We start from the raw sequence: 26,515 nt of genomic DNA, 5'->3' as shown, positions 1-26,515 counted from the left end.
AGAATATAGGAATTGAGGATGATAACTTTTAGCCTTATTTAAGGAAGTACTTGTAAACTATATAGTGTTCTTATTTTTTTTATTTTTTTAGTTAGGCATTGGGGCTGGGGTTGTGGCTCAGTGGTGGAGCGCTTGCCTAGCATATGTGGGTTTGATCCTTAGCACTGGGTTTGATCCTTAGCACCTCATAAAAAAATAAATAAATAAAATAAAGATATTGGGTCCATCTACAACTAAAAAAATATTTTTTTTTCAAAGAGAGAGAGAGAGAGAGAGAGAGAGAGAGAGAGAGAGAGAGAGAATTTTTTTTTTAGTTCTCGGTGGATACAACATCTTTGTTGGTATGTGGTGCTGAGGATCGAACCCAGGCCGCATGCATGCCAGGTGAGCGTGCTACCGCTTGAGCCACATCCCCAGCCCTAAAAAAATATTTTTAAAAAAGTGTTAGGCATTAAGGACAGATTAGCACTATAGTGAAACTTTATCCTTAAATCATTTAAGAAGGATTGAGAAATGATTGATAAGAAATTTAGAGTTATTATTAAATGCTCTGTTATATTCTACTACCAATCAGTATTTTTTTTTTTTTACTGTACTGAAATTTAACCTAAGCGTACTTTACTACTGAGCTAGATCCCCAAACTTTTTAATATTGAGATATGGTCTTGCTAACCTCAACTTGTTTTCCTCCTGCCTCAGCCTACAGAGTTACTGGTATTATAGACATGCCCCACCGTGCCCAGCCCTAATCAATACATTTTAATTGCCTATATGTGCCATGCTATATACTGTGTAAAGGCCTACCTTTATGGAGATAAGATAGAGGAATTCAGTGATGATTAGGATAAGAAAGAGGAGTTCAGTGAAGAGAGGTCCTCATGTTGGAGGAGTGAGGCTAAAAGGATAACAATAGATTGTGACAAATACAGTAAGAAAATAAACAGAATGATGAAAGGTTCTATTTTTCAACATTTTGCAAGAGGGTGGTCAGTAAGGCCCCTGAGGAAGTGAAGTTAGAGTTGAGAATTGAAAGGTTAAGTAAAGGTGGGGTGATGGAGAGACTTCCAGATGACTCACATGTGCACAGGCGTAGAAGTAGAAAAGCTTTTGGTATGTTTAACAAATAGAAAGGAGGCCAGAGAGCCAAAAGCATCGGTGAGTGAGGGGGCTGACTGGTTTGAGATTAAGTAGAAGGAGCCACATCAAGTAGGACCTTGTGAATAGGCCATGAAGAAGAGTTTGGATTTTTTTTTTTTTCTAGGAGCAGCATGGAAGCCACTGGAGGACTTTTGTCTTTCCTTTTGGAAGTAGAATGATTGAACTTGTAATTTAAATAGATCAAATAATATATAAACTGTTTCTTTTACATTTCTGTGCTTTCTTTTGGATGACTGATTTATGGAGTGTGAATCTATCCATTTAATTTCCTCCTAGCTACATAGTTTTCCTAGAATGTGTTAACTGGATGCAATTCTTTTCCTTCATGAGGCAGCAGAATGTAGCTGGAGCCTCCATGGACTTTGTAGTCTAACCTGGATTTGAATCCTCATTTGACTCCTTTTTTACAGTGTGGTTTGCATTTGGAGTCTGTTTTCTCATCTGTCTTATAAGGGATACTACAACTAGCACAAAGGAATGTTACAAAGATTGAACAAAGTGTTATGTAATCTATGCCCAACACATGGGGAACCAAATAAAAGCTAGTTTTGTTGTCTATCTGTTTTGGTACCAGGGATTGAACCCAGAGGCACTCGGCTGAGCCACATCCCCAGCCCTTTTTAATCTTTTGAAACAGGGTCTCACTAAGTTTCTTAGGGCCTCGCTAAATTGCTGAGGCTGGCTTTGAGCTTTCAATCCTCCTGAGCTGCTGGAATTACAGGTATGCCCCACCTCACTCAGTCAAAGCTAGTTTTTTGTCCTTTTTCTTCTTTTCCAAGTTGAGGTGAGGATACCTCCTCCACCCCCCTGAGTAGCATCTGAGTCCCTTGTCTCCCCACAGCTAATGCTGGACATAATAAAGCAACTAAGATGTTAATATGTGTTTATGATTTTGTACACATATTCAGTTAATCACATTCTTGAGACATGCAGCCAAAGACCTTCACAAATCTCTGTATTCAGAAATATCAACACAAGAGGTAATTTCTCCCAATATTGTAAGGTTTTGAGAAGAGATATAGTTGTAGTCTAAAGCTGGAAGACTTGAGAGACTGTGGCAGGTGTTGGCAGTTTTCTTCTGAACCTTCAGTTGCCTAGTCAGGACCCAAAAATGAATAGTCCAACCATAAGCTCTGAAATACCAAGACACAGACCTGAAAGACTTATGATTCATTCTTTATATATGTCACTTTTTCTTCTTTTTAATTACTATATTCCTGTTCTGTCTAGCTCTTGCTTAGTAGTGTGGAAATATCTGAAAGCATCTTCCCCTGAAATTCTTGCTATGGCCAGTATTAGGCTTCTAGAACTGGAAGAAAAACATTTTTGGGCTTCACACATGTTAAGCAGGCAGTGTACCACAGAGCTACATTCTCAGTCTTTCTTTCCTATTTTCTGGAATAAGTCTAGGAATTATTCTTTCCCACCCCCACCCTAAAGCATGTACCAGAGAGATGCAGTTGTCTCATTAGCTAAATTTTGGTTTGAAATCTCACTCCTGGAACTGATGAGTAAGCCCCACTTGAATCACTTGTGTAAACCAAGAGTTGGGGAAGGAGGCATATTTTAAAGGAAAATTAGCATGCAGTTACCCAGAAGGGCAGGGAAATATGGGCAGGTTAAAAACAAGAAATGTGGAGGTACCACATAGAAGAGATTGGAAAACCTAGGATCCTGGAGATGACTCAGGGAAGGTGGGAGACAGAGATGAGAAGAGGCTTTACATCACCAAATCAATGTTGCTCTATTCAGTAGCTCTTTTTCTAGTACTGCTTTCATATTACCTGCAAAAATACTTTAACAATTACCCAAAATTAAGACCTCTAAAGAAGAAATGTTTCCTCACCCTTTCTTTCTTTAGGTACCTCTACTCTTCTTTCTACTAGTGGTCTTCCTCTCCTAAACCTCATTCTTGTCTGCTCCTTCCCTTCTTCTGGTCCCTGGCTTGATATTTTGTTGTTGTTGTTGTAGATGGATACAATGCCTTTATTTTACTTATTTATTTTTATGTGGTGCTGAGGATTGAACCTAGTGCCTCACGACTGCTAGGCAAGCACTTTACCGCTGAGCCACAGCCCCCCGGCTCAATATTTGAACAGCTCTGTTCAACACAGAGTGCTAAGTGATTGTCCTACTAGGAGCCAGGTACAGTTTAAGGGGCTAGAGGTATGAAGTTGAATAAGACATCCTCGTTCTTAAAGGACTTATATTCTAGATTCATTTAAATTACATAATTATGCATCAATATTTGTTTTTTCTTCTGAAATGAGGTCTCACTGTGCTTTCCAGGCTGGTCTCAAACTCCTGGGCTCAAGTGATCCTCCTGCCTCAGCCTTCTGTGTAGCTAGGACTGCAGGCATGTACAACATCCAACTCACATCCAACTCATTACAATTAAAAAAAAAATGAGAACATTCTGAAAAGGCTGAAGGCTTGAAGTTCTTTCTGAACTCTCCAAAATCCTAGCATTTCCCTGCTATCTAAGAAGTAATTGCTATTTTTAGTTAGTTGTGTTTCTTTCTGATTTTCTTCTGTGCATTTACTTAGAAAATATAGGGTTTGTGGTTTTTAAGAACTTAAGTGTTAATAGCTAATGCTTACTGGGTCATTGTTATGTATTAGACACTATATTAAGTGTTTTATACAAACATTGTATTTAGTCCTCAGAGTAATTCAATAAGGTAGATACTATTAGTATTCCCGTTTTATTTATTTATTTATTTTTCAGTGCTAGGGATTGAACCCAGACCTCATGCATGCTAGGCAAGTATGTTACCACAGAGCTACACCCCTGGCCCAACAGTTTATTTTTTCTTTCTTCTTTCCTCTTTTTTTGTATTGGTAGTTTAAAATTTTGAGACGAGGTCTCATTAAGTTGCTGAGGATATGGTTAAATTGCTGAGGCTGGCTTTGAATTTGCAATCCTCCTGCATCAGTCTCCTGAGTAGCTGGGATTATAGGCCTGAGCCATTGTGCTTGTTTTATTTCTGTTTTTCTTTGGAGCGGGGGTGAGGGTGATGGGGATTTAACGCAGGGCCTCACACATGGTGCACACTTGCTCTACCACTAATCTCAACCCCTAGCTATAGTATTCCTTTACACATGAGGAAACTGCTCTACAGAGTTAAGTAACTTGCTCAAGTTACATAGTAAATAGAGGAAACTTGCTTTATGTATTTTAAGGCACTGTTGTTTTGTTTGTTTTTGTTTTTTACTTTATATTATTTGGAGATACAGGTAGGTGTTAGTATATACAGAATCATCCCAATTTTTTCTTAGCTTTAAAAAAACTTTTACTATGGAAGCCAGGCAGGTGGTGCATGCCTGTAATCCCAGCTGTTTGGGAGGCTGAGACATGAGGACTGTGAGTTCAAAGCCAGCTTCAGCAACGGCAAGGTGCTAAGCAACTCAGTGAGACCTTGTCTCTAAATAAAATACAAAATAGGGCTGGGGATGTGGCTCAGTGGTTGAATGCCTTTGAGTTCAATCCCCAGTAGCCACCCTTACCCCGTAGAAATACACAACTTTTACTATGGAAAATGTTATATACAAATGTATAGGAAATAGTATAATGAATCACCATTTATTGTCACTAAGCTTTACCAATTATCATGGCTAATCTTGCTCCCTTTATATTGCAGCCCCACTGACTTATTTTGAAGCAGTTCCCAGACATTACATTCTTGCATCTATAAATATTTAAGTATGTATCTTTAAAGAAAAGACTCTGAAAAACCAAACTAATACTGTTAGCATACCTAGAAAAATAAGTTTGTAGCCAGCCTCAGTGACTTAGCAAGGCCCTAAGCAACTTGGAGAGACCGTGTCTCAAAAAAAAAAAAAAAAAGTTAGGGCTGGGGATGTGGCTCAGTGGTTATGCACCCCTGGGTTTAATCCCTGGTACCCCAAACAGGGTACCGGCCAGGTGTATACACAGCATTTGGTTGTTCTCTTACATCTTTTAATACTTTGCATTCTCTACCAGGATAGAGGTCCTTCTTTCTCTATGGCAAAAATATTGGTATTTAATCAAGGCTTACCAACATTAAGTATTCTTTTCCCCTAGGAGCTGCACCTTGATTGTCAAAAGAGACACAGTTTGCCCAGGTTTATAAATTTATGTGTTCCTTATTTGTTTCCATGGTTACTTAGACCAAGAGATTGAAGTATTTATTTAGAGAACAATATAAATTAATTATTCAATTTAATCTGCCCTGGGAAGCATTCTTTTTGTTTTTTAATTTTTTTTAAGAGAGAGTGAGAGAGGAGAGAGAGAGAGAGAGAGAGAATTTTTAATATTTATTTTTTAGTTCTCGGCAGACACAACCTCTTTGTTGGTATGTGGTGCTGAGGATCGAACCCGGGCCGCACGCATGCCAGGCGAGTGCGCTACCACTTGAGCCACATCCCCAGCCCAATAATGGAAATTTTATAATAATAAAAGTAAATATATCTTTTTATTTTTAATTTTTAGAAAAGTTTTCACTTATTTTTGAAAATAGATATGTTAAAGTAAAAAGAAAAATAAGCATGTAACATTTTCTGGAAGCATTTTGAGTAAGAAAGTTAAGGTTCTGAAGAATTTTCTTTGCAAAGTCAAATAGAAGTTTTTATTTCTAGTGGATGTGAAATATGCAGCTGAAATGCTAATTAAAACTAGATATAGGGCTGGGTTTGTGGCTCAGCGGTAGAGCGCTGGCCTAGCACGTGTGAGGCCCTGGGTTCGATCCTCAGTACCGCATAAAAATAAATAAATAAATAAAGGTATTGTTTCCAACTATAACTAAAAAATAAATTCTTTTTTTTTTTTTTTTTTTTAATTGGTTGTTCAAAACATTACAGAGCTCAAGACATATCATCTTTCATACATTCGACTCATTTGGGTTTTGAACTCCCCAAATACATAATACAGACTCACTTCTGTTACATACTCACATTTTTACATAATGGCATATTAGTGACTGTTGTATTCTGCTACCTTTCCTATCCCCTACTATCCCCCCTCCCCTCCCCTCCCCTCCCAACATCCCTCTCTACCTCCTCTGCTGTTGTTCAATTCTCTCCCCTTTTTTTCCCCCCACCCCCTTGCCCCTCATAACCTCTTATTATTTTGTGTATCACTGAAGGTCTCAACAAAAACCCCTAGATATATAAAACTGTTTTTCCCTAATGTATGTGTAATTGATTTTGATAACATGGCAATATTTTTATATTACTAATTCAAATTTGTTTTTAAAAATTAATATGGCTTAATGAAGTTAAAATTAAGTCATTGTGGCCATAAGTGTTTAAAATTATTTGTCTCTTTAAAATATTTATAATAGACTACACTTTCATTGTAATGAAGTCAAGAGGAATTCCATATTGTACTGTTGTAACAGGGTTTGTGTGGCAGGTCTGTTGTGATCTTTCCTCCTTACACAGAGTGCTTGTGTAGTGAAAGGTCATGCATTCCTGACTAAATTTGGCTTAGGTGGGAAGTTCAAGCAGTAATAGTGAAGGATAGCAAGAGAATTAGCTTCATGTGCTCAACTCTTGCTTTGGCACATATCATCCTCTTTCATTGTTCACATAATTCATTTTTCTATATGGGAAATGCTCTGTGTGATATCTACAGTTACTGAACTTTGAAACATTGTTGTTCAAATTACTGAAATTGAAAGGATGTTAAGATCTGAAAATGTCAGTTCATCTCAGTTGGAATGAAGTCATGAGAAATTGTTTTGACTCATATTACCACCACGTGTTGGATAAGCAGAGATAGCTGCATAGACCAGTTACAACCAATTTCCTGGTAAGCCTAGAAATACTGGAAGCTGACCTCCTAGGAACCTTGATTTGGAGAAAAATGAAAAGGAAGAACAATAATGCCTTCGTGGAAGTTATTGGGAAAAGCAAGGAGGGAAACTGATCCTATGCTTTTCTATTTCTAAGCATTTTACAGTAACTATTTAATTATACATGTGTTTTACCATTTCAAAGATCTTCTTTTCCCTCACAACAGGATAGCTATTTTGCTTGTAATCCCTTCTTAGAGAAGAAACTGAAAGAAGTCGTATTTGTTTTGTTGAGACAGGGTTTTTGCTATGTTGCCCAGGCTGGTATGAAAGTTCTGTGCTCAAGATTTCCTTCTGCCTCAGCATCCCAAATAGCTGGGAATACAGGCTGCTGCTACTGCACCTGACTAAGCCACATATTTTGTCCAAGAATTCTCAATGAGTTAATGGTACAGGAATTTAGAATCCAAGTTTCTAACCCTGATTTCAGTGTGCATCATGCCATCATTTCTGTGCTACTTGGCAACATGAACTGTATTTTGATGATCTTCAGCCCTGGTATCAGGCATAATGCCTACCATACAGTTTTATGCTTAATGCAAAATAATGTGAAAGATTTGATTTTATCAGATTTTTGGCTTAAAAAAATAATGTTTCTAGATATAGCACGTCAATTTTTGTATACATACTTGAAAATCCTTGTTCTTGATACACTGTTTAATTTTTTTTAAAGTAATCAGCTTTCTATTCACAACACAATATAAAACATCAAAGGACCTGTTTTGAACTGAATTCATTTAAACAGTTAATTTGTATCATTTGGACTTTAAAAAAAAACTCGAAATTCAAGTCATTGAATTAAGTTAATCTTTTCTTTTTTTTAAATTTCTTAGTTGAAATGTAGAGTGATCTACATTATTGCTCTTCATAGGGTCTAGTTAATATTGCTTACATGTAATGTAGTTTGCCCACATTCTAAAAGTCATTTAAGGTTAAATTCAGTAAACTGCAAGGGAGTTAGCACTATCCAGTTTACTCCAGTCAGGTGAAGTCTTGATACCTTGATCTGTTGGCTTCATGGGCAAAACATTTCTACACAGCATGATCTTCTGATTTGGAGCTGCAGATCATTCACTGTCATTATCACATGTATCTGTATGTGAAACCCTGCCATTTTTTATAGACAATAATTTTGATTAAATGTATGAGGATTCTAATCTCTCATAAAATCCATTTTATTTCTCAAGCTTCAGAGTGCCAAGACTTTTATTAATTTCAATTTAAATGTTTCTGGAAGTATCGATGTTGTGTAGGCACTTTTGCATTTTATATACTTCAAGTGGGTCTGGAAAAGTTTAAATGAGAAAATAGATCACCTATTTTTATTTAGATACTGTCAGCTACTTCTTGTCAATGTCTTTCATGTGTCCTTGACTTCTTGCCCAAGAAGGATTTACAGCTGCTTAAGAGACATCTTTGAAATGGCAAATGATTAACTCTACAGTTACTTGGAGTTAGGATATAATATACTTAATATACTTTTAATACCTTTATTTTATTTTTATGTGGTGCTGAGGATCGAACCCAGGGTCCCCCACATGCTAGGCGAGTGCTCTACCATTGAGCCATAACCCCAGCCCCTGATAATTAAATTTCTTTTTTTTAGTTGTAGATGGACACAATACCTTTATTTAATTATTTCTATTTTTTTTTTTTTAAAGATAGAGTGAGAGAGAGGAGAGAGAGAGAGAGAGAGAATTTTTTTTTTAATATTTATTTTTTAGTTCTCGGTGGACACAACATCTTTGTTGGTATGTGGTGCTGAGGATCGAACCCGGGCCACACGCATGCCAGGCGAGCGCGCTACCGCTTGAGCCACATCCCCAGCCCCTATTTCTATTTTTTAAAAAATATTTTTTAGTTGTAGATGGACACAACATCTTTATTTATTTATTTTTATGTTGTGGTGGGGATCGAATCCGGTGCCTCATGCATGCCAGGCAAGAGATCTACCACTGAGCCACAACCCCAGCCCAGGATATAATATTTATTTATTTATTTATTGAATTTTTAAATATTTATTCTTCTTTTAGTTTTTGGCGGACACAACATCTTTGTTTGTATGTAGTGCTGAGGATCGAACCCGGGCCCCACGCATGCCAGGAGAATGCGCTACCGCTTGAGCCACATCCCCAGCCCCAGGATATAATATTTAAAAAAAAAAAAAATTTGTAGTTGTAGATGGACAGAATGGCTTTATTTTATTTGTTTATTTTTATGTGGTGCTAAGTGCCTCACACATGTTAGGCAAGCACTCTGCCACTAAGCTACAGCACCAGCCCAGAATGTAATATTTGATAATTTTATTTAATCATTTTAGTTCATCCTTTGGAATGATGGAACAAAATGGAAAAGATTGTTGCACTATTAAATTACTTGTTAAATGAAATCTTTAGCATAATCTGGGAGACCCAAAACTTTAATTGAAACTGTTAATCATTTTTAGTACAAACACTCACATAATTTTAATTAGCAGAAAGAGGATGTCTCAGTAAGACATTACATTAATATTTGCTTATTTCTAGCCTTATGTGTTACCCTAGGCTATTTTCACTTTCTTAAAAGTCTGTTTAAGGGGCTGGGGATGTGGCTCAAGCAGTAGCTCGCTTGCCTGGCATGCATGCGGCCCGGGTTCGATTCTCAGCACCACATAAAAACAAAGATGTTGTGTCCGCCGATAGCTAAAAATAAATATTAAAAGTTGTCTCTTAAAAAAAATGTTAAAAAAAGTCTGTTTAAAACATTAATCAATTAAAAGAAGCATTAAAAATAAGTTGTTTAAAATAAGTGGGTCATTTTTTTAAGACTATTAAAAACACTTTTGTTTTAAATATTTTTTTCCCTTTTATTTAATTTGCTGATGTTTGAACCCAGAGCCTCAAGCATTCTACCACTGCTTCATCCCCAGTCCCTAAGTATGTATGTATGTACATATATATGTATATATTGTGATATGGGGGAATCATACTAGGGCCTTGAACATGGCAGGCAGGTGTTCTGCTCAACTGCACTCATGTCATCAGTTTTTGAGGTACTGGCTTTTCTCTGTTAGCATAATATCTAAAATATTTTAGCATTGTGGATGGATTGAAGTCTTAGTTCTAAACTCCCTCTTTGGTTCTGTCTGTTCAGGCAACAGGCTTTCTGACATTACCAAGTAATTGTCACTAATTTAATGAGTTAATTAGTTAATTGTCTCCTGTAGAAATTGACTACTGACTCCTTGTAGATGAGTTTCCTTCCCCTCCTGAGGTACACACTCTATCTTTCAGTTAAAAATCAAGTTAAAATAAACTGGGAGACTTCGGGAAACACTGGCAGAATACCTCAGGGAAAGTGGTTCTCTGGTATCATTTATAACACTAGACACTGGCTCAACCTGTTTCAGTTCATGTCAACCAAAGCATTTTTCTTTGTTGGCTGCTGTGTCCTTGGTGGCTTGTGCTAAGGTTATTCTATTTCCTGATATTTTAAAGTCAATAATGTTCTGAAGTCCTGGAGATTATATAACTACAGTACACTTTCATTGTATGTGGGTGTTTTCTGTGTAGGTAGTATGGTTGTACTGGAGATCAAATTCAGTTACTAGAGAATAAACCTCTGTGACAAAAAGGAATGTATAGGGCTGGGGTTGTGGCTCAGCGGTAGAGCGCTCACCTAGCATGTGCGAGCCCCTGGGTTCGATCCCTATGTCCAACTACAACTAAAAAATAAATATTAAAAAAGGAATGTATAACTAATTCCCAAATTTTTGTCAATAATAAGAAATGTTTTCATATTCTCCCCCTCTTTTGTCATTTGCTAATTAAAGAAAGCAACATTGAAATACTTGTGAAGAGAGAACAAAGGTAACCATAATTCCATCTCTAATGTTTTCTTAATTTTTATTTTGTGTTTAGGATTTTTTTTTTCTTAATGTTTCATAGGAGTCAGGCCCAGAATTTCTTGTTAAAGAATTTGGGCATTTTTTTGTGATGCAGATGTATGCTTGCTTGTGCGTATGTATAGTCAAATTGTTTTTCAAAAATACTGAATTTGAGAAAAAGCAAGAGGTTCACAATAATATAAATAAATGGCATGCCTATCACTAGAAAAGAAAAATGGATAAGAATTTCATATACAGCTTTGGGTGACAATATAGTAGCACACATATAAATATATGTACATATATAAATATACTCATTTATACATAAAACGTCTATAGAAGGAAATATAAAAATTGATTGCCTCTGGGATATGGAATTGAGTGACTGGAAATAGAGATGAAAGAAAGGTTTTTTAAAAAATATTTTTAGGTGTAGATGGACATGATACCATTTATTTATTTATTTATTCACTCATTTATTTATTTATTTATATGTGGTGCTGAGAATTGAACCCGGTGTCTCACATGTGCTAGGAAAGCACTCTACCAAGGAGCTACGACTCCAGCTTTTTGTTGTATATCTTTTGTACCTTTTGAATTTTGAATGGTTTAAATACTAGACTATTAAAAGAATAAATAGCCTAGCAGTAGTATACACCTGTAATTGCAGAGGTTTGGAAGCCTGAGGCAGAAGCATCACTAGTTCAAGGTCAGCTGGGAACTTAGGGAGGTCATATCCCAAACTGAAAAAATAAAAAGGAAAAAGTAAAATAAAATAAAAATGGCTGGGGAGGTAGATCAGTGATAGAGTACCTCTGGGTTCACTTCCTAGTACTGCAAATAAAGTAAAAAGCCATTAGAAATGATGAAGAGTACCTGTTATTTCTTCCCTTTCACTTCAACTGCCTTGATTCTGACCTCAGCCTCTTCTTTCACGTGGATTTTTGCAATAGCTACTACTTGGTCTCCTTGTTCCAGCCATTTCCTCTCTTCTCTACCTGTATTTTACATGTTGCCAGGGATAGTACAGGTCAGATCATTTCTCTCTTCTCATCTAAAATTTCTAGTGATATAGTATGGCTCACAGAATAAAGTTCAGGCTACTTTGTTTGGCATTTAAAGTTTTCCACTATTTGCTCTTAAACTACTTTTTCTATCTTATGCTACATATCTTTGAATACAGGTTGAACATTCCTTTTTTTTGTCCTCAGAAAAATCTAGTGAATTCCTTTTATTTTTATTTTTTAAATATTTTTTTTTAGTTGTAGATGGACACAATATCTTTGTTTTATTTATTATTTTTTTTTATGTGGTGCCAGGGATCGAACCCAGTGCCTCACGCATGCTAGGCAAGCGTTCTACCACTGAGCCACAACCCTGGCCCTTCCTTTCATTTTTTTTTTCCCCCCACATTTTTATAGGGTGAACATTCCTAATATAAAAATTCAAAATCAGAAATCTTCCAAAATCCAAGTTTTGAGTAGACATGATGATACAAGTGGAAAAATCTATACCTTACCTCATATGACAGGTTGCTGTAAAAAATGTAGGCACACTAAAAATACTGTATAATATTTACCTTCAGACCATGTATTTAAAGGTATGTGTGAAATGGCTTAAACTGGTAAATTTTGTGTTATGTGTATTTTATCATAATAAAGCCAAAAACTTTTTAAAAATGAAAATAAAAATAATAAAGGTATGTGTGAAACATGAGTGAATTTTGTGTTTCAACTTAGGTCCATCCCCAGAATATTTCATGTATATGTAAGTATTCCAAAATCCAACAACAACAAAGTCTGAACTCTGGAATATTTCTGGTCCCAGGCATTTAGGATAAGGGATGCTCAACCTGTACTCTTTCTCTCTTTTTCTCTTTTTGTCTTAAGGATGGAAAGAAACTTTATTTTTTTTTTAAAAAAGCATAAAGCAGGAAAGTATTAAACTCTTGCAATCTGTAGTCTCTTTATTAACATTTTTCTTCAGCTAACCCCTCCCCCACAAAAGAGAAGAAAAATTTTTTTTTTTTTTAAATTTCTATGTTTACATTGATTGTTTTGTTTTGTTTGGCAGTGCCGGAATCAAAATCAGGGCCTTGAGTATGCTGGATGCTAGACAAGTGCTCTACCACTAGCTACATTGTGTTTCTTTTTAGCTTGAAATATTCTATCTTTCCATTTGCATTTGATTTGCACACGTGTGTGTGTATGTGTGTGTGTGTGTGTGTGTATGTGTGTGTTTGTGTGTGTGTGTGTGTTTGTTTTACTGGGACTCTAACCCAAGGATACTTTAATACTGTTACATCCCCAGCCATTTTTATTGTATTTTGAGACAGGGTCTCACTAAATTGTCCAGGTTGGCCTTGAATTTGCTATACTCTTCTCTCAATCTCTGGTAGCTGAGATTATAGGTATGTGCCTCTGTACCCAGCTTGAAATTGAATTTTATTTTTCCTTTCCTCTCCCTACTCCTCATCCCACCTGTTCTTAGAATTTTTTGGGTTTCCATAAATACATTTCTCATAGCATTGTTTAGTTTTTGATACTAATATCTTGTTGTGGTTGATTTGTTGTTCTCCTTAAATTCCACTTTTAGATTTCTTTGTGTTGATCCTTCTTTCCACTTGTGCTTATCTCCCCAACTACCATGCCTTTTTTCACTCTGGCCTGATCTTTGTGATCTGGGTAGAATGTGTCTAATTATGTCACATAGTGAAGAGAGAAGGAAGTAGCAAGTGATAGTCAGTGGACTCCATGAGTATTAATATCTTACAGTTTGTTTTTCTTTATCATATGTTTGCATACCTATTGTTTTGAGCCATCAAGGATTATTTCATTATATAGATTTGTGAAATATCTAAAGGACTGAGAAGACAAATATTCTTGTTTCCTAAGGACTCACAATAGGTTAGTAGTAGAGTCAAAGTTTAGAACCAAGATTGCTAAAGGATTGGCTTTTATAGTCATATAGAAAGAAATGGACTCATTTGAGGTCATATTTCTTGAGTTTTTTTTTCTTTTCTTTTTTTTTTTTTTTTGGTACAGGGGATTGAGCTCAGGGGCACTTAACCACTGAGCCACATTCCCAGCCCTTTTTTTGTATTCTTTTTAGAGACAGAGTTTCACTGAGTTGCTTAGGGCCTCACTAAATTGCTGAGGCTGGCTGGCCTTGAACTTGTGATCCTCCTGCCTCAGTCTCCCAAGTTGCTGGGATTACAGGTGTGTGACACCACCCTGACTCCTGAGTGTTTTGGATAGCGTTAGCTTGTTAAAAAAAAAAAAAAAGTCTACCTTGGACTACTTCTCATGCAGGTTGATATAGCACTTCCTGTGATAGTCTCTTATTCTGTTTTCAGAATAAGACAAAGGAAACATTTCTTATTTAATTCTCTTCTGGTTGAAAGAGCAGATGGCTTTGTTTATTCAGATTCATAGATATTTGAAATATCTAGCCAAAAAGCAAACTGGCAGTCCTTTCCTTTGATCCTTTTCCTTCATCTAGCTTATCAGAAGCAAACACTTATAACTATTAGCTATTTTGATATTGTCCTTTATATTTCCAGAAAATTTTGACTTTCTTTGCTAGTAGTTGAGGACTTAGTTTCCTTATACTACTACTTCTCCCATTTTCTTCTTCCATTCCTTTCAGTATATTCCTTTTTCTGTACCAGGGATTGAACCCAGGGGTGCTTAACCACTGAGCCATACCTCCAGTTGTTTTTATTTTTTATTTGAGACAGGGCCTCGTTAAGTTGCTAAGGCTGTCTTTGACCTTGTGATCCTCCTGCCTCAGCCTCTGAAGATGCTGGGATTACCAGTGTGTGCTACCACAATTGGCCTCTCAGTATATTTCTAATTTATATTAAATCAATATTTAGTATTTACATTATGATGACTATTCTGTTTATTTAGAGCTAAGTTGTGCATAATATTTCCTATTTCTGTACAAAAAAATACTTTTGTATTGTTAAAAGTTAGCACATTTTTCATGTGTTTAGTTATTTATATGCCTATTACCCATTCATTAATTTTACAGTTATTTACTGAGGGCCAGGTATTAGTTTTGGTACTTCAGATATATTAATAAACAAACTAGACAAAGAATTTTTTCCTTCTGATACATTCTAGATGGGCAATGTATAGTAAAATATAATAAGTAAAACCTATAGTATGTTAGAAGGTGACAGATACTAAGGGGGTAAAGGGGCAATGTAAGTTGGAGAGTTGGGAGTACATAGATACAGGGATGGGTTGTAATATTAAATAGGGTGATAAAAGTAGATCTCATTTAGAAGGCCATATTTTAACAAAAACTTATACTCCTCGTAGTGCTATTTTCCCTATAACCAAATAACCTAATATTCCATTTTCCCTAGTGATTTTTTTTTTCCCTAGAGTCTTTGTATCTGTCCTAGACAGGACTAGGAACTCCAAAAGCCTGTAGCCTGCAGCAGAGATGTCCTGGGATTCCCTTCATCACTTTCCAATGTTGGATCACCTGTTTCCTGAGTCCCACATCTTCCTTTTATTTAGTTTACTCTTTTTTTTTTTTTTTTTTTTGGTAACAGAGAGTGAATCCAGGAGACACTTTATCACTTAACTACATCCCAACCCTTAATTTTGATATAGGGTCTCCCTAAGTTGCTAAGGCTGGCCTCAAACTTGTGATTTTCCTGCTTTAGCCTCCTGAGTAGTAGGGATTATAAATCATTTCCTTTAAAAACAAAACAAAACAAAACAAAACAACCCTCCTACAGCTTCCTGAAAAGGTAGGAACAAAATACTGAGAACATAGTTATCTTAAAGGTCTTTTTTTTCTATCTTTTTTTGGCTTTTGATGGTGCTAGGGTATGAATCCCAAGGCCTTATACATGTTAGGCAAACACTCTACCACTGAGCTGCATCCCTAGTCCCTCAAAGTACTTTTGCCATAACCTTACATTTGATTGAAAGTTTGGGTCAGTTTAGAATTCTAGGTTGGAAATAATTTCTGTCAGAACTTTCTGGTGTTGCTGTTGAGGAGCATGATTCCCTTGATTCATGATTCTTTATATGTGACTTGGTTTTCTCTCCTAAACTTTTAGGATTGTTCTCCTCTGATGTTCTAAAAAAGCGGGTAGGCATTGGTATAGATTTTTGTTCGTTTTTTTGTGCTTGACATTTAGTGAGCCCTATAATTCCCTTTGCTTTTGGGACATTTTTTGATCTTACTGTGTTGTTGGTTGACTGAAATAACTAAATCAATCTGCTACTATTCAAAGAGGGGAGCTTTAGTTGTTTGTCATGCCATAGTACATTGTACCTTTAAAATAATAACCAGTTTCTTTGATAGGCAAGTATTAAAAAACAAAACAAAAATCATTGTCAGGTTCAGAGGTGAATGCCTATACTCCCAGCTACTGGGGAGACTATGGCTAGCTTTAGCAACTTAATGAGAACTTCTCTCAAAAAAATAAATAAATGAATAAATAAAAAAGGACTGGTTGGGTATGGCTTAGTGGTAAAGTCACCCCTGGGTTCAGTCCCCAGTATCAGAAAAAAAAATAATAATTACATAAAAGGTAGAATTTTTAATTTGTTTCTTTTTTCCCCCCCAACTATTGAAATTTAGAACAAATGGAAGATATTGTTTCTTAGACCTTTCTCATTCAGTTCCCATCTAGGGTTTGTTATGCCTTCCTCTCCTCCCACTCTTTTTTTTTTTTTAATTTTTTTTTTTTTAAATTTTCGGCGGACACAACATCTTTGTTTGTATGTGGTGCTGAGGATCTAACCCGGGCCGCAGGCATTCCAGGCGAGCACGCCACCACTTAAGCCACATCCCCAGCCTTCCTCCCACTCTTATAGACAGTAGATATTATTTTCTCCCTTTTGGGTCCTGGCTTCTCATTTGCTTTTTTTAGTTTTTCTGATATCTCTTATATTACTTAAACTCACACTCCCTCCCCCAACCCTGTACTGGGGATGGAACCCAAGGACTTATGTATGCTAGTCAGGCACTCTACCATTGAGCTATATCCCTAGCCCTTTTTTAGAATTTTATTTTGAGACAGAGTCTTGCCAAATTGCCAAGGCTGGCCTAAATCTTGTGATCCTCCAGCCTCAGCTGCCTGAGTTGCTGTGATTATAGGTGTGCCACTGAACCAAGCTTATATATTGAGACAAAATATTCATTTAGCATAAAGTTCCCTTTTGTTGCCATTTAAAATATATAATTTAATTTTTTTTTAGTACATTTATAATATGTGACCCAAAGAGCGACCTCATCTCCATTAAGCAATTAACTCCCATTTTCTCTTTCTCCCAGTCCTGGCAACCACTCTTTCTTTCTGATTGTGTGGATTTGCCCGTTGTGGACATTTCATATAGATTGGATCCAGTAATATGTGCCTTTTGTGTCTGGTTCATTAATTTAGAATATTTTCAAGGTTCATCCATGTTATATCATGTTGTCAGTATTTCATGTTGTTCTCCTTCGACCCCCTATGGTACTGGGGATTGAACCCAGGGACTTAAACATTAAGTCACAGTCGTATCCCCAGTCCTTTTTTAATATTTTATTTTGAGACAGGGTCTTGCTAAGTTGTCAGGTCTTGCTAAGTTGCTGAGGTTGGTCTTGAATTTGCAATCCTCCTGCTTTAGCCTCCAGAGTTGTTGTGCCATTGTGCCTGGCTTACAGTGTTCTTAAACTAGTCTCTGGGTGTTTCATTTTCACTATCCAGAGAAAAATTCTATGTTCATTATTCTTATTTTCTTTTCTTTGGTACCAGGGATAGAACCCAGGAATACTTAACCAATGAGTGATTTCCCCAGCCCATTTGTTTTTTGTTTTAAAAAAAATATTTTTGTAGTTGTAGATGGACAGGATGTCTTTATTTTGTTTGTTTTATTTTTATGTGATGCTAAGGTTCTGTTTTATTTTTATGTGATGCTAAGGATTGAACCCAGAACCTCATACATGCTAGACAAGCACTCTGTCACTGTACTACAGCCCCAGCCCCCTCAGCCTGTTTTTATATTTTAGTTAGAAACAGGATCTTGCTAAGTTGCTTAGAGCCTTGATAAGTTGCTAAGGCTGGCTTTGAACTTGTAATCCTCCTGCCTCAGCCTCCTGAGCCTCTGGGATTACAGGTGTGTGCCACAGTGCCTGGCTCTTATTTTAATACTGGCCTTTAATTTACCTTTTCATAAAACATTTGATGGCTATAAAATGATAATGATTAATTTTAACTTATTAGTCAAATTTTAACTTTTCAATATGCTTTATTTATTTATGTTTTAGTATGCCAGTACTGAGGTTGATGGAGAACATTACATGACCCCAGAAGATTTTGTCCAGCGCTATCTTGGACTGTATAATGATCCAAATAGCAACCCAAAGATTGTGCAGCTCTTGGCAGGAGTAGCCGATCAAACCAAGGATGGGTGAGAACTTTTATATATTTTTGAAAAATTAATGTTCTGAAATATGTTATTAAAAGTTTTTAAAAACAAAAATATTACTTATGAATATTTAGAATTTTAATATTAGTAAACCCATATCTTTCTTTGAAGTTTATAAAAAATAGCATTATTTACTACCATTATGAAAGATACTGGCATTTCTTTCTTTTTGAAAAAAATTATATGGGAATAGTATGTTTTATAATAGTCTGAGTAGGATGGGTTCTGGGCAATTAGGTATAATTTCTGACATCCATTCATTCAATAAATAATGAGTGCCTGCAGTTACTTCAGGCACTGTTCTTTGTGCTAGAACTTATCAGTGAATAAACCACGGAAAGGAGATAAACAAAATTTTAAAAATGATAGTATGTTATGAGATTATAAGTGCTGTGATGAAAAATAAACCAAAGAAGAGTTTAGACAAATTTATTAATTTGTCTATTTGTTTACTTGGCAAATATTGTGTTAACAACCATCATTTGTCAGGCATTGTTGAATCTTATTAAAAACAAATAAAATGAAGTTCTGACCTTAAGAAGAAGCTTGTAACCTAGTAGGAATGAAGATGACCAAGCAAAGAAAAATAAAGCAATACTCTGGAATAAGACACTCTAATAGATGTATATGGAACATATAGAAGGTACCCAAGAAAACATGGCTAACTGTTTTGGGGTCAAGTCAGAATCATGAAAGAGGCGATATTTGAGTAAAATTTGTCAAAATGAATACGAGCTTGCTGGTAGTTGGACAAATAGGGAGAAGAATTTCAGGTAAGGGAGCAAGAGTGGCATGAAACATGGAGGGTGTGTGCCTGTGTGTGAGCAGCAGGGTGGGCAGGATTGTGTTCCACTCCAGTGCAGTTGTGGCGTTGCTTTTTATTGTTGAAGTGGAGTTGGGGACCTTGTGTGCTGAACTTTGACTATATCCTGCAAGCTTGTGACTCTTGGTCTTGGAGATACTTTTAGCTTGGTAAGCATATGGATATGAAGTCATCTTATTAGAGTGTCAGCTTATTTAACTCAAGGGGGGAAAGTCACCATTATTTTTATTAAAATCATATACTAAAATCATATTCTCCATATAGTACGGGGCAAAGGCAATATTTGTATGAATTATATAAAGAAAATATTTGCTTACTATGGCAGTTTCAAGCTACAGCCTCAGACTTCCAAGCATCCAGGCTTGCTTTTCTACCTGTAGAGGTGCTTGTGTGAAAAACACTGAAAAATTGGGCAGCAAGGAGTCTTTAAAAATTATTACCATTGGGCCTGGGGTTGTAGCTCAGTGATACTGTGCTTGCCTAGCATATATGAGGCACTGGGTTTGATTCTCAGTACCACATATAAATAAATGAAATAAAGGTCTTTCAACAACTAAGAAAATATTATTATTATTATTATTATTATTATTACTATTATTATTTTTTAGTTATAGTTGGGCACAGTGTTTTTATTTTGTTTATTTATTTTTATATGGTGCTGAGGATCGAATCCAGGGCCTTGCACATACAATGTGAGCGCCTTACCAGTGAGCCACAATCCATTTAGAAAAATGGCAGGTTGGAGTGGGACAAGACTTGCACACAGTGAAATCTGGTTAGGTGACTATTGAGAGGGCTAAAGTAAATAAAGGTTGAGTGCAGGACTAACATTGTATTCATTTTTATTGTCCCATAGAACCTAGCACAGTGCATGCAATTTACTATGTTCAACAAATGTTTGTCAAATGCGTATTTTATGAATGGGCAAGATTTTTGAATCATTATAAATGTCAGGTATCAGGGAACATGTATAGTATTGTCTAGTCTCTAAAAATGTCAAATCACCTAAGTCACTGGATCATTTAATTAGAGTCTCAATAGTGATTAGACAGTAACACCTATGAAAATTTATTTTTAATTAGAATTCCTTCAGAATATTAAAGTTTACATATACATTAAGTTCTTTTAGAAAATATCAATGCATTATTAATTTGATCTGAGGTCTGCTTTAAAATATCCATATCTTTTCGGTTGCTTTCTTTTGTGACCATCTACTCTTGTCCATTTCAATAGGGTATCTTATCTAAAGCATGAGGTTTGTAGGTCAAGCTGCATTATTAAAGTAGGATTTTTTTTAAATGTGGCCAAGTGTAATCAAGGGCAAGGGCTAAAGTTGCCAGAACAAAACAGATCAGTAATGTGTTTTGTCTAGTGGCAAAATCTAAAATAATGTTGAGCAGAGTTTACTTTTTTGGGAGGAGGGTACTGGGATTGAACCCAAGGGCTTAACAACTGAGCCACATCCTCAGCCCTTTTTATTTTTTATTTAGAGACAAGGTCTCACTAGGTTTCTTATAGCCTTGCCAAGTTACTGACTTTGAACCTGTGATCCTCTTGTCTCAGCCTCCTGAGCTGTTGGGATTACCGGAGTTTACTTCTTTTCTTTTTTTTTTTTTTGGCGCTGGGGATTGAATCCAGGGCCTTGTGCATGAGAGGCAAGTACTCTACCAACTGAGCTATATCTCTAGCCCCAGAGTTCACTTTTTAAAATACCTGTTTTAGTTAAAAAAAAAAAATAATAATAAATTTGTGGGCAGGTGTTGTGACTCAGTGGCAGAGGCTTGCCTGGGATGTGTGAGACACTGGGTTCAATCCTCAGCACCACATAAAAATAAAGTATTTTTTTGTGTACGACTAAAAAGTATTTTTAAAAAACTGTTCTATTTCAATTTTTAAAATTTCTTAATCAGACAGGAATTGTGTAGGAAACCTGACTCAGAGTTAGGTTATAAAAATTATAAATGACTATATGAAATGTGAATTATTTCTAGAAGCAAAGGTGGAGTTTTCTAGAAACACATAGGTTCCTAGTTGTCTCTTCATAAATCTTCTCCAGAGATTCCTGAAGTTCCTGAAATATAATAAAGTATGAGTGGATTCATATCTACAGTTTTCTGGGAAGAATCTTAGATTTTCATAAAGGTCTATGACTTCAAAAACCTTAGTATCATTATTAAGTCTTTTAAAAATAATTTTAATTCAATAGAATCAAAAGCTTCAGTGTTTGACTCATTCAAATAAGTCGATCTTTCCTCATTTAACACATACAGGAAAATAAGGCCCAAAGAGATTGACTTTCCCAATAACACAAAATTAGTTCTCCTAATTTTTAGTCTCTTTTTCTTATAATCATTTGTAAAAATAGATATTCTTTTTTCTCCCTCTTTCTCTATTACCCAGGGCAGTGAGGAAAGATTAAAATTGTTCAATTGGTACTTTTTTGTGGGGGACGGTGGGGAGGGTACTGGGGATTGAACTCAGGAGTACTCTACCACTGAGCCACACCTCCAGCCCTATTTTGTATTTTATGCAGAGACAGAGTCTCACTGAGTTGCTTATTAGCACCTTGCTTTTGCTGAGGCTGGCTTTGAACTTGCAATCTTCTTGCCTCAGTCTTCCAAGCCACTGAGATTACAAGCATATACCACCATGCCTGGCCAATTGGTACATTTTCCCCACATATGAGCTATGTTCCTTGATTCTTTGTACTTTTGTTGATGAGTTGTATAGGTGTGTCATTTGAAATGATAATACATAATATTACTTATAATCACCCATGAAGAAGTAAAATCAAGTGAATGAGTAGAACTCATTCAGACAAGTTTTAGTTATTTGGTTAAGTATGAGGAAAAAGCTGGTTTAAGAGTAGTCAATATCATGTTCTTTTGTGCTTGGCTCCTCTCTCCTCCATGTTTTATAGCATGTAAATAGCTACAATGCACAGGAGACCAACAAGAGCAAAAGAATTATCCAGCTTGAAATGTCAGCAGTGCTGAGATTGAAAAATTATGATCTAGAGACTTGATCACTTTCAGATTTAATTATTTTTGGTGTTGCTTTCTCTCCTTATGTGATGGTAGTGTCTGTTGATTAGTTTGTTAATTTGTTAGGGCCTTACAAAAGGATAATATTCCATTCCTCCCTGGAATATACACACCCTTCATTAGTTATTTGGTTACTCTGAGCTACAGTTCATAAAGTAAAGGCAGATTAATTAATTTTCCCTTTCTTTACTAGCCAGTAACATTTTATATTTGTTCCAGGTTGATCTCCTATCAAGAGTTTTTGGCATTTGAATCTGTTTTATGTGCTCCAGATTCCATGTTCATAGTGGCTTTCCAATTGTTTGACAAGAGTGGAAGTGGAGAGGTGACATTTGGTAAGGGAAAAAAAAGATTCTAATAAGTAAAGTTATGATGTTGGTCCAATCTTTAATTGCTAAATCTAATAACTGATTATAGATTTATGCTTATTTAGAACCTAGTCAATAAGAGAAGTATTAATTTCCTAAGAGGTTTACAAAGATAAAAGTGGTTTTATTTTCTTCAAATTGTTAGACTACTTCAAAAATTAAGGAATCTAGGAATGCTGTTGGTTCAGCTTATTAGGTCACTGACACTTTCGAATTCCTAAAATAAGTGGTGTAAAATTTTCTTGTACTGGACCAGCCTGGGCAAAATTCTTTATAAAGTAGACTGGAGCAACCTTCTCATTCTTTATGGGATTTTGGATAGGGAATTTAAACCTTCTCTGTAGCAACTTTGGAAAATTGCTACTATGCCATTTTTAACACCAACAATGAAACTAAAGGAGGAAGTTAAGATAAAATTAATTAGTATTCTCTGAACCTTCTGTTTTAGAGTTTTGGTTTTAGGAGACAGGGCTATAATATTAAAATAACCATCTGACTTGGATATAGAAATCGACTTAAGTTCTTTGGTAGACACAATCTAACACATTGTTGATGCCTTACAAGTATGCAAACTAGGATTTTTACATGTAGTCTGCATTAGTTTTTAAAGGTACTTATTTGTAGAAATTAGTTTATGCTTAGTGAAAGTATTGGCTAATTTTTCCTGTAACAGGCTTTTCAGTAAAACTAGTCTAGCATGTTCAAGGATGTTGAACTGCCCTCTTATTATTATTATTATTTTTTAATATTTGAAAGTATTTTGTTGTGGTTAAAAAACAAAAAATAAAATTTACCATCTTAACCATTATTGAGTGTACAGTTCAGTAGTGTTTAGTGTGTTCACATTGCTGTGAAACAGATCTTCAGAACTTTTTCCTCTTGTAGAACTGAAATTGATGAACTTGATTCATCTTTTTATGATATGCATTAGCATGAATATTTGTGGAGAAACCCTTGAAAATAAGGCTTTTTTTTCACATTCATTGTGATGTTTGAGTTATAAAACACATCCTTTACTTAAACCTGAAGGAAGAATTATCACAGCAATGGTAAGACTGGGAGAAAATATTGGAAAGACCAGTGGCACCTTGGCTGTAACTTTGGTGAACACATTTTCCAGCTTGGCCTCGACTGTTTTTCTTCCTCTGCTCATTGATCCAATTGTCCTTTATATGAGAAGACTTTCCTCAATAAACACTATGCAAAGCTCTTTAAATTTCTGCATGTATTTTGGCATTCTCCTTGCTTTGGAGCAAGCTCTCGCCATTTTGCCTTCTAAAGAATGTTGACTTTCCATGTAAGCACCCAGATTCTATAGTTTAAAGCACAAAACCAATATCATCTCATCATTCAGTGTCAACCCTGTACTACTAATAATTGCTGCATTTTCTTTTTTCAGTAAGTATCACACATGCTCATATGTCTCACTTCCAAATGTGGTACAGAAAAGCTTGGGAAATAATTTGATTCAAATGTCTGTGTTGGTGACAGCATACCTGTGCTTCTATTCTGTGTGCATTAAGACTTAAGATTTCTTAAAACCAAATTCTGATTTATTTTGTCCCTCTACTTCGGTATCATGTCACCTCCAATTGATTGCTTTTCCCAGCTTCTATTTTTAAAAATAAATCACTCAAGTCACTTTACCCAACAAACCAACAACAGAGATCCATACCATTGTTGATTAGTAGATTAAAATGAGTGTTGGAAGTAGCTGAATGGTTCATGTACACTTTATTTCTTGCAAATAAAAGCTTTTACTTATTAAATCCAAAATTTGTTCTTTTATAGTTTTTTAAATTTTTCTTTTAGACTATGATTTGTGAGTTAGGATTTCAAGAAATAGAATTAAAACAAAGTAAATTGGTTTAGTTTTTTTGTACCTGGTATGGACTGAAGAACATTTGAACCCTCTAGAATCTTGCTTTCATTTTTCTGCTCCATAATCTAGAGAGAGGATTATTATGGAAGAAGAAAAATTTATACCCACTTTTGACATTGTTCTTGGGGTAGGCCAGCTATATGGCTTTCTTGATGGTGGTCACCTATTTCTTAGGGACTTTGACCATTTCTCTTTCCTGTCCTGTCTCCACATTTTTGAGGATCTGTTTTTAGACACTTTTTAAAAAATGACTTTTTTTTTTCACAGTGCTTAGATTTGAACCCAGGGCCTTATACATGCTGGCAAGCTCTCTAACACTGAGTTATATCCTTAGCCTCATTTTGGAACAAAATATTTTTAGCTAAATTGAAAGGAATTATAATAAAGGAGAGAAGACTAATTTTGTACTTTAATAAAAGAAGATAATCATTGAAACTATTACTTATAGCAAATGCCATTTTAACAAGATTTCTAAGACCCCACTTATTTCAGGCTGTATTCAAGACTACAGAATTTCTGCATAAGGAAATAATTAACTTGCAGTTTATTTTATAGGATTTTGGATCTGTGATGAAGGTCAGTTTTTATGTTTGTACCCACTTAATATATTGAATTGTGCTAATATATTTGTAGATACATGTTTAGGTAAAAGGAAAATTTAGATTCATTCTAACTGGAGTTAAATCCTTTCCAACAAATGGCCTATGTTTTCTAATTTGGAGCTATTTATAGTTTTCTTTGGTGCACCTAAGGGAAGAAAGTTACGAGAGAATATTGGATTCCAGGCACAATAATGTGGGGAAAACTTTTATGCCATCAGTATCTCTTGTGGACTGCAATGATAATGTTAATGTTTTCTGTGTACATGTATATATTGTTCTCATCTATGCTTTTGTTTTTTTAGATATAGTTTTTATACACATCAAGTTATATACTTAAACTGTGTTGTGTATCTTTGCAAGTATTTATACAAATGGCAATATTGAACAACATTTATTGAGTGCTACACAAGTTTTATTTGTTTGAGGTACTTTCATTCTGGGAGAGAGGATTTTATGCTGGGGTCTTGGTGATGCATTTCAGAAAATAAAAGCTCAGAAAAAGGGTTCTGGAGTTTGTTTTTTTTTGTTTGTTTTTTCTTTTTAAGAGTAAATAAACTATTAGTTGTTTCCTCTTTGATGTTCTTTTAATAAAACTTCTAATGCATGCTGTAGGTAATTACTTAATGGCTTGTGTATCTGTTATTGCCAGGTGGCATGAGCCTTGTAGAGGCCGTTGCATGACTGGTGTGTGCTGGGTGCAGTGCAAATTTGCCTTGATCTTCCTATCATCCACTGAATAGCATACCTGATATCATTAGGTTGAGGTCACCTAGTTAAGTGGTTATACTACATTTTGTTGTCAATAGCTACCATGCATTTGTCCAAAATTAAAAGAAAACGTCTGTTGCTTTAAGAAAGAGTAATTGTTAAAAAAACAAACAGCAAAAAGAAGCTTATTAACTCATCAATGAGGATGATATGTATTATGTGTTCTGAGTTCTCTATTAAACACTCATCATCATTGTTACCCAAAGTGTTTGCTTAGGAATGGGAACTCTTAAAAGTGATCTTTTCTAAGGGTATATCCTCACCCCCTGACTAATACAACCCTCAAAAAGCAGGGATACCTTTTAATTTAGTACTGTGTGGGCTATCAGAATGTATAGCAAATTAAAATATGTTCCATTTGTGCTTCTTTTTCCCTAAAGGGAAAATATATTGGAGTGTTTTAGGCATAACCACTGCTTTAATTTAAAGGATTTGGAGATAGAAGTATAGATATGAAAAATATTGTATTCTTTCTCCATGGAAACAGACATAGGTGTGGAAAAATATGAAATTCTAAAGGTGACAGACAGCTAATCTATAATTTGGAATGAAGTAGAGCTTCACCTAAGTGTTCAATTAAATCAGGAAGAATTTTTGAGATTCTTTGCTTCATATCATTTTCAGACATCACAAGATCCTTTTAAAAAATACTCAAGGATACTGGAGTAGATTTAGAGTTTGAGGTTAAAAAAGGACCCAATGTTTTTTTGTTTGTTTGTTTGTTTT

The 26,515-nt window shown here is 35.5% G+C and overlaps 1 protein-coding gene across 2 annotated transcripts in view; it reads left to right on the top strand.

Annotated features, from left to right (window-relative positions):
* Slc25a12 (solute carrier family 25 member 12) overlaps positions 1–26,515 on the top strand; it is a 169,673-nt gene that overhangs the window by 93,332 nt on the left and 49,826 nt on the right. For both annotated transcript variants that reach the window (XM_040294471.2, XM_005324590.4), the window contains exons 3-4: positions 18,142–18,284; positions 22,389–22,504. In XM_040294471.2, the coding sequence (XP_040150405.2) occupies positions 18,142–18,284; positions 22,389–22,504 (259 nt within the window). The remainder of the gene's footprint in view (positions 1–18,141; positions 18,285–22,388; positions 22,505–26,515) is intronic.

Source organism: Ictidomys tridecemlineatus, chromosome 7 (assembly GCF_052094955.1).
Source record: "Ictidomys tridecemlineatus isolate mIctTri1 chromosome 7, mIctTri1.hap1, whole genome shotgun sequence".
Lineage (NCBI taxonomy): Eukaryota > Metazoa > Chordata > Mammalia > Rodentia > Sciuridae > Ictidomys > Ictidomys tridecemlineatus.
This window is presented reverse-complemented; position numbering and strand designations above follow the sequence as displayed.